Source organism: Nerophis lumbriciformis, linkage group LG25, assembly GCF_033978685.3.
Source record: "Nerophis lumbriciformis linkage group LG25, RoL_Nlum_v2.1, whole genome shotgun sequence".
NCBI lineage: Eukaryota > Metazoa > Chordata > Actinopteri > Syngnathiformes > Syngnathidae > Nerophis > Nerophis lumbriciformis.
In genome coordinates this window covers 41205229-41215228 of record NC_084572.2, presented here as the reverse complement: position 1 = coordinate 41215228, position 10000 = coordinate 41205229, and the positions used below count along the sequence as shown (strand labels likewise).

Sequence of the window (10000 nt, the reverse complement as noted above, 5' to 3'; positions counted from 1 at the left end):
TGAAATAAATCAAGTTTTTCAAAATATTCTAATTTACTGGCTTTTACCTGTATACCGTATTTTCCAGTGTGGAGGTTGCCCTCTAGTGGGTTCCTCGGACCACCACACACTGCCACACTGTTTTATTTCCATAAAATAGTGCAAGGCTTTTGCTTTTCAGCGAAATGTCTTTTTCTGAATCTGTGTGTTTCTCTCTCTCTCTCTCTGGCTCCCACTCCAACTCCAACCCCGTGTCTCGTGCCGGCTGCTGCTAATAAAGGCGACAGGTGATTAGATAAAAAGGTCCACCTGGGCCATCTACTCACCTGTTGGTCCTTGCACACCCCGTTCCGCGGCAGGCCCGCAGGCCACGCCCCCCCTCCACATCCAGACTATATAGCGCACCCGTATATAAGCCGCATCTACTGAATTGTAGAGGATTTTTCCACATATATGGACTATAAGCCGCAAGTATATGCGTTATAAATGGGAGCCATTACTTCCCTGCTTGGCACTCAGCTTTAAGGGTTGGAATTGGGGGGTTAAATCACCAAATAATGATCGGCCGCTGCTGCTCACTGCTCCCCTCACCTCCCAGGGGGTGATCAAGGGTGATGGGTCAAATGCAGAGGTTAATTTCGCCACACCTAGTGTGTGTGTGACAATCATGCCATGGGTGGATCTACACCTGACATCCACTGTAATGATACCAAGTATCTAGTCGATACTACTATGATTACATCGATATTTTGTGTCGTCACAAAAAAAATTTTTTTTTTTTTTTTTAAATGTATTTTATGTTTATAAAGTCAGTAAATACGTCCCTGGACACATGAGGACTTTGAATATGACTAATCCTGTAACTACTTGGTATCACATCCATACCTAAATGTGTGGTATCATCCAAAACTAATGCCAAGTATGAAAGAAGAGAAGAATAAGTGATTATTACATTTTAATAGAAGTGTAGATAGAACATGTTAAAACAGAAAATAAGCAGATATTACCAGTAAATGAACCAGCGGATTAATAATCCATTTTTACAGTTTGTCCCTCATAAAGTGTACAAAATAATAGGTGTATAAATGACACAATATGTGACTAATTAGGAGTCTTTGTTTGTTTACTTACTACTAAAAGACAAGTTGTCTAGTATGTTCAACATTTTATTTAAGGACTAAATGACAATAATAAACATATGTTTCATGTACACTAACATTTTTTGTCCAAAAAAAGACAATAATACAAAAATTTTGTGGTCCCCTTTATTTAGAAAAGTGTGGAAATACATGTTGGTACCGGTGCCGGTGATAGAACCTGATTTCTGTATTTCCACGATGATACTGTGCATGGGTTCCAACATGCAGGTCATTCTCAGCCAGGGTGAGGAAACGAGTGAACAGGTGTGTGTGTGTGTGTGTGTGTGTGTGTGTGTGTGTGTGTGTGTTGTGGGTCCGGTCTAGCGAACGTGTGCGTTGCCATGGTTGCCTGGCTTTGTGGACTTGCACCCAAGTTGCCCGCTTGGCTTTGGCCAGGAAAAAAAAGTGGCAACAATCTTGAGGGGACGTGCACAAAGAGCCAGCGATCACATTGTGGTGATTATTGATTTAGTGCTGTGGACTTTACTTTTACCTCCCTGAAAGCCGGCAGTGTTGTCAGAAATAAGAGGTTTACGCTCAGAAGCTTGTTCCTTGTTCTTTTCACGGATCTTGTTCAAGTCAATACGTTGAGCAGAATCCTCTGATGGAGGTGGACTTCATATGATGGATCATATTGAACATGTGACCCAGTTGAACTGGGTGAACCTTGAACCAGCGTTCAAGGGTTTATGGCTCTCCCAATCTCTTTGATAGGAGTGAAAGGTCAGCTCAACTCAACAAAACAAGGCTGTAAAAAAGTACTGATTAGGGGAAGGCAGCGAGAGGATTTATGGATGATTGTCATGGACATAGACAAATACCCTGTTTTCCGGGTTATAGAGCGCCCACCAAATTCTTTTAAAGCAATACATATTTTTACGGACGGAAAGCTGCAGATATATATATATATATATATATATATATATATATATATATATATATATATATATATATATATATATATATATATATATATATATATATATATATATATATATGCAGTATATGGTCGTTTTGTTTGGTCAGCCGTTTTACTGCCGGGTTACAGACACCATTTGGAAACAATTAAGGCATGTAAATAAACATTTACAAAATATTTCGTACCGGCATATATCTGCAGCAAAAAAAATAATAAAAAAATTGAAATAAATAAATACATAAATAATACAAAAATAACCATTTAAAAATATATATATATATTATATATATATATATATATATATATATATAGATATATATATATATAACATATAAATATATCTTTTATATATATTTATATATTTACATATATATATATATATATATATATATATATATATATATATATATATATTTATACACACATATATATTTATACACACATATATATTTTTTATTTATTTATTTTTTTAAATAAAAAAAATAAACCATTTATTAAAAAAAATATATATACACATATATATATATATGTATATATATATATATATATATATATATACACATATATATTTATATGTATATATATATATATATATATATATATACATATATATATTTATACAGTATGTGTATATATATATGTATATTATATATATATATATATATACATATATATATATTTATACAGTATGTATATATATATATGTATATTATATATATATATATATAAAATATAGATATATATTTTATATATATATATATATACACACATATATATTATATATTTATTTATTTTTTTAAATTAAAAAAAATAAAACGTTTATTAAAAAAAATATATACACATATATATATATTTATATATATATATATATATATATATATATATATATATATACACACATATATATATATATATATATATATATATATATTTATATATTTATACAGTATATATATATGTTCTGCAATTTGTCGTCCCCAAAGTAAGAACTGAACTGGGCAAGAAAGCATTTAGGTTTTCAGCACCGAAGGCATGGAATAACCTACAATCGAATATTAAACTTCAAACCCTTGTTACGTTGAATGAGTTTAAAGCTTCTGTGAAAGGATTGCAGTCTACCTTGTCTGTATGCACATGTGTCATGTGAGCAAGTTTTAATGTTGTAAATGTGATGTTTTATGTATTTGTTTACTGTTTTTAATGTAACCTTGCTGCTGCCCTCTTGGCCAGGTCTCCCTTGGAAAAGAGATCTTTGATCTCAATGGGATTTTACCTGGTTAAATAAAGGCTAATAATAATTGAAAAAATATATATATATATACATATATATATACACACACACATGTATATATATTTATTTATTTTTATTTATTTATTAATTTTTTTAATTAATTTATTTATTTATTTTTGTATTGTTAATTAATTCATTCATTCATTCATTTTTTATTTTTTTTATTTTTGCTGCAGATGTATGCCGGTACGAAATAGTTTGTAAATATTTATTTACATACCTTAACTGTTTCCAAACGGTGTCCGTAACACGGCAGTAAAACGGCTGACCAAACGAAACGGAAGGACCCGTTAGCTGCGGAAGCTAGCTTGCCACAAAACTGAAACAACACAAAAAGAATGCTAGTGTAAGTTAAGAACACTAACACAGACACTGGTAAAAACGTGTTGGCGTATTAGCTAATGCTAACAACGCTAGCTTCATTACATTCGTGATCTTGACTGTGTTGAAACTTTGAAGAAACATTTGAAAACGTCTCTTTTTAGTAAAGCTTTTAGTTAATGCACCTTTTAACTATCATTTTGAATCCACTTTGTATCCTTTTTATGAGGTTGCCCCTAATGTTTTAAACTGAATTGTTGTTTTACTTTACCTATGTTTTGTACAACGCTTTGTGATTTTATCTGTGAAAAGCCCTTTATAAATAAAATGTACTTACTTACATTACGATAGCATGTCCAAATATAAAACCACTTCTACAGACATCACACATGGGACGATTTAGTAAGTAAGAATTGTTTTAGTTATATTGTAAAACTTACAAACGTTGCTTGGAGTGATGAATGAAGAATCCATACGAGTAGTAACGCTATGGACAATAGGGCTGTGAATGATTTGGGCACCACACGATTCGACTCGGTTCTCGGGGGTCACGATTTGATTCAGAATCGATTTTCTATTCAAAATCATTACTTTTTTTTTATAACATTGAGTGCCAGTTCTATGACTAATTACATTTCTCTATGCAATAGATAAACAACTCTGATAAATGTATTTATTACTATTATCCAAATTTAATATTACTCAAAAGAAAACTGGTTTTGTTTAAAAAAATATATATATATGTTTATTATTTATTTATATATATATATATATATATATATATATATATATATATATATATATTTATACATATATACTGTATATATAAATATATATATATATGTTTATTAAATATACATATATATATATATATATATATATATATGTTTATTAAATATACATATATATATATATATATATATATATATATATATATATATATATATATATATATATATATATATATATATATGTGGGCTTTGTATCGAGGATGTCGTTGTGGCTTGTGCAGCCCTTTGAGACACTTGTGATTTAGGGCTATATAAATAAACATTGATTGATTGATTGATTGATTGATATATATATATATATATATATATATATATATATATATATATATATATATATATATATATATATATATATATATATATATATATATATATATATATGTATATATACACATGCTGAACCGAAAGTATATTTGTCTATTAGGGGTGTCAAAAAATTGTCAAAATGTATTTTTTGTGATTCATTTGAATTTTATATATATATATATATATATATATATATATATATATATATATATATTTATATATATAAATATATAAATATATATATATATATATATAAATATATATTATATATATATATATATATATATATATATATATATATATATATATATATATATATATATATATATATATATATATATATATGTATATATACACATGCTGAACCGAAAGTATATTTGTCTATTAGGGGTGTCAAAAAAAAAAATCTATTTTCAAATGAATCACGATTCTTACTTGTAACAATTGATTAAAAAAATACAAACTCAAAACCCCCCCAAAAAAAAAAAAATATATATATATATATATATATATATATATATATATATATATATATATATATATATATGGTTTTTGAGTTTGTATTTTTTGTGATTCATTTGAATTTTATATATATATATATATATAAATATATATTTATATATATATATATATATATATATATATATATATATATATATATATATATATATATATATATATATATATATATATATATATATATATATATATATATATATAGATATATATATGTCTTAATAAGGTTATCCAAAAAATAGTGCTCGATACCGTAGTAGAGCGCAATATATGTACCGGTATGTGTGGGAAAAAAATCACAAGACTACTTCATCTCTACAGGCCTGTTTCATGAGGGGTTCCCTCAATCATCAGGATCTCCTGATGATTGAGGGAACCCCTCATGAAACAGGCCTGTAGAGATGAAGTAGTCTTGTGATTTTTTTTCCCACACATATATATATATATATATATATATATATATATATACATATATATATATATATATATATATATATATATATGTTTGGTTTTTTGAGTTTGTATTTCTTTTTAATCGATTAAGAATCGTTACAAGTAAGAACCGTGATTCATTTGAAAAAATTTTTTTTTTTTTTTTTGACACCCTTAATGGACAAATATACTTCCGGTTCAAGGCACAAAACAGGAAGTACAATTTCAAACCGCAGCACTTGCAGTGCGCAAACTTGTCCCAAAGGTGGCGCCATAGCACCAACAATAACACACCTGTTCCGTGTCCCTGTCTGTCTAGTATGAAAAGTATTTATTGGATACAAAACATTATGGTCGTTAGCGAAGAAAAATCCATAAATTAGCCGCGGGGTTAAAAAGCTTATAGTCCGGAAAATACGGTACCTATTACTAAATTGTTAATCATTGTGTGTTCTGTGGGACAGCACGGTGGAAGAGGGGTTAGTGCATCTGCCTCACAATACGAAGGTCCTGAGTAGTCTTGGTTCCAATCCTGGGAATGTTGTCTGTCTATCTGTGTTGGCCCTGCGATGAGGTGGCGACTTGTCCAGGGTGTACGCCGCCTTCCGCTCGATTGTAGCTGAGATAGGCTCCAGCGCCCCCCGCGACCCCAAAAGGGAATAAGCGGTAGAAAATGGATGGATGGATGTGTGTTCTGTGCAGGATTGTTATGTTCAAAGGATTTTACTACAACAAAGTCTTTGCTGTCTTTTAGGCCACAGATCTGATTGGATGGTTTTGTCAGAATGACAGCCGAAGACCCTGCTTCCTCTTCAACCATGAGCAACAATACCGCCTCCAAGTCCACCGCTGCGTCCCACCCTGCTCTCCTTGCGCAGAACCCCATTGTCGAAGGTGTCGTGGGCACCCCCAACGAGGCGGCGCTGGTGGCCTTGATGGAGCGCACCGGCTACACCATGGTCCAGGAGAACGGCCAACGAAAATACGGGCCTCCACCTGGCTGGAACGGCCCGTCGCCACAGAGAGGATGCGAGATTTTTGTGGGCAAGATCCCAAGAGATGTTTATGAGGATGAGCTGGTGCCCGTGTTTGAGTCTGTGGGACGCATCTACGAGATGCGCCTGATGATGGACTTTGACGGGAAGAACCGAGGCTACGCGTTTGTGATGTACACTGAAAAACACGAGGCCAAACGAGCCGTGCGGGATCTCAACAACTACGAGGTACGGCCCGGCCGGCTCCTGGGCGTTTGCTCCTCCGTGGACAACTGCCGTCTGTTCATCGGCGGTATCCCCAAGACCAAAAAGCGTGAGGAGATCCTGGAGGAGGTCTCCAAAGTGACGGAGGGCGTGCTGGATGTGATCGTTTACGCCAGCGCCGCCGACAAGATGAAGAACCGCGGCTTTGCCTTTGTAGAATACGAGTCGCACCGCGCTGCCGCCATGGCCCGTAGGAAACTGATGCCCGGGCGCATTCAGCTGTGGGGCCATCAGATCGCAGTCGACTGGGCGGAGCCAGAAATTGACGTGGATGAAGATGTTATGGAGACAGTGAAGATCCTTTACGTCAGGAATCTCATGATGGAAACCAGCGAGGAAACGATCAAACAGGTTGGGGGTACTTGTCGTCCCCAATATCTACACAATGTTTAACCACATTTCCTCTGTCGACTAGGTCTTCAGCCAGTGGAACCCAGGCTGCGTAGAACGAGTGAAGAAAATCCGCGACTACGCTTTCGTTCACTTCACCACCCGGGATGATGCGGTGCTGGCCATGGACCACCTCAACGGGACAGAGGTGGAGGGCTCCTGCATCGAGGTGACACTCGCCAAGCCGGTGGACAAAGAGCAGTACTCCCGGCAGAAGGCCTCAAAGGGGGGTTCTGCCGCTCCGGAAGCCCCGCAGCAGAACTACGTCTACCAGTGTGACCCCTACACGCTGGCCTACTACGGCTATCCCTACAGCACCCTCATCGGACCCAACAGAGACTACTTTGTCAAAGGTTAGAACTCTTCCTTTTATCTCAGAAACGAGATTAAGAAACTCTGAAACTGCAACAATCTCAGTCTCGATAAGCGGGACAGGGTGATAACCTCATGAATGCTAATCCTATTAACTTTGATGATTGATTGGATTTGGTGGAAGCAGGAAAATCTATCAGACTTTTCGACAATCATTGTGTTTTGGTTTTCTCTCCTAAGGATCGTCACTGATACTGAACAATGGTAATCGCTCACGCCCTCATTCCTACTCATTCTTTCAATGAACAATGAGCCTTCTTGCTGTATTTCCTAACACCATCCCTTTCCTGCTACGCCGTCACCGTTCGCCACGTCAGGGTGGAATAAACCCAACGTCGCAGAGCCCCAAATACATTTTAGGAATCCCGAAAGTGGCCCGCAATTAAACATGTCAGACGTCCATATAAAGTCCCAACGTGCTACACCCAGTAATTCTATTGCCCGTTGTATTTAAGCAGGTACTGTGCGAGGCCGTGGTCGCGCCACCACAGGTAACCGTACCCCTGGTCCCCGGGGGTCGTACCTGGGGGGTTACTCTGCCGGTCGTGGCATCTACAGCCGCTACCACGAGGGTAAGACCAAGCAGCCCGAAAAGCCTTATGAACTGATGCCCAGTCTGGAGCTGGCGGCCTCCGTCAACCAAGTTGCCATCAAAGGAGGCCCAAGTCAGTGAGATAGACGTAGCCATCCCTACCCTCACCCATCTCAAAAGCCTTGACTAAAAAACTTTCACCTCCATTTCTTTCTGGACTCTTCTCACGGAAAGCGCCCAAGAAATGGTACAAAACGTATCCTTCAGTTTTTGAAGTTTGGTTATTTGGCTTTTCAAGTGTTTCTGTGAGAACAGCCTTTCTTTCGTCTTCTTGTGTGGTTTCAATGACTTCAGTCTAAATCTAAGAACCCGTTTACACTGCACACCAAATCTGATTTGTTTGCCCTCAAGTGACACAGATAATTTTTTCCAGTCTTAACGATTCAAAGTGCTTTAAATCTGATCTTTTCACCTAAGATCCAGCAGGCCACATCAGGAGGTAGTCCGAATCTGATCTTTTCAAATGTGTCAATTCAGTATAAACGGAAATGCGACTTTTTCGTACGTTATTTGGTAGTGAATACGTCATCACAACATCCGGTTTTGGTGAGCAAAGTCTTTTTTCGGGGGACGAATTTTAGGTGCATCACTTGTCAATAGTGCGCAAATAATAACTGGATGTAATATATGAATATATATTTGGATTCCGAAGAAATAGCGATTGTTGAAGGACCGGAATTGAGGCTGTGGCGTATTTGCTTCCAATGAGTTGTTTACGCAAGTCCTTCCATTTTCTACCGCTTATTCCCTTTGGGGTTGCGGAGCCTATCTCAGCTACAATCGGGCGGAAGGCGGGGGGGTGCAACCTGGACAAGTCGCCACCTAAGTGAGTTGAAAAATAACGTAGATCCACGCTGATGACTTAACAGCCATAAATAATAATAATAATAATAGATTTTATTTGTAAAAAGCACTTTACATTGAGAATGTACACATGATCCCATGCTTACATCTCATTGTGCAACATGTGAATGTTTTAACGGGAACTAAATGTGATGTCTGAAAGTAATTTGCTTGAAGTACAGAACAGAAACTACAACAAAAGTTTGAAAAGAGAGAGAGAGAGGGTGATGTTACCTTCAAGTGTTGTTATTATATTAAAGAAATACTAATAAAAATATATATTTTGCAAACAGAAAGTTACAGCATGATCCCATAATAATAATAATAATAATAATAATAATAATAGATTTTATTTATAAAAAGTACTTTACATTGAGTAAACAACCTCAAAGTGCTACGGTGTATTAAAAAAAATTAAAAAAAATTAAATAAAAAATTAATAAAAATAAAAACTAGAACAGCAAAATAGGTCAAACTAGTATGCATATATCTAAAAAAAAAGGCTTTTTTTTTTAAAAAGAACGGTTTTTAAGCCTTTTTTAAAAGCATCCACAGTCCGTGGTGCCCTCAGGTAGTCAGGGAGAGCGTTCCACAGAAAGCCTGGTCTCCCATTGTTCGTAGCTTTGTCCTCGGAGGTTGGAGGAGGTTAGCCTGTCCGGAGCGAAGGTGTGGTGTGGAGGATTTGGGGGGTGAGTAGTTCTTTGAGAGAGGGGGGCATTTCCATGGAGGCACTGGTGGGTTAGTAGGGAGACTTTGAATTCAATCCTGAGTGGAACAGGAAGCCAGTGAAGGGATTTGAGAGTTGAAAGAATAAAAAGATTAGAACCCTCCCTTCACACATTGTATTACT

General features: G+C 35.5%; 1 protein-coding gene across 9 annotated transcripts in view; it reads left to right on the top strand.

Annotated features, from left to right (window-relative positions):
• The window catches only part of rbm47 (RNA binding motif protein 47), a 166702-nt gene that overhangs the window by 137146 nt on the left and 19556 nt on the right, over positions 1 to 10000 (top strand). For 3 of the 9 annotated variants that reach the window (XM_061984424.2, XM_061984425.2, XM_061984426.2), the window contains 4 exons: positions 6449 to 7304; positions 7369 to 7696; positions 7896 to 7919; positions 8171 to 8380. In XM_061984424.2, the coding sequence (XP_061840408.1) occupies positions 6480 to 7304; positions 7369 to 7696; positions 7896 to 7919; positions 8171 to 8380 (1387 nt within the window). In that variant the 5' untranslated portion in view covers positions 6449 to 6479. The remainder of the gene's footprint in view (positions 1 to 6448; positions 7305 to 7368; positions 7697 to 7895; positions 7920 to 8170; positions 8381 to 10000) is intronic. The other 6 variants (XM_061984430.2, XM_061984427.2, XM_061984429.2 and 3 more) reach the window with 6 other exon arrangements.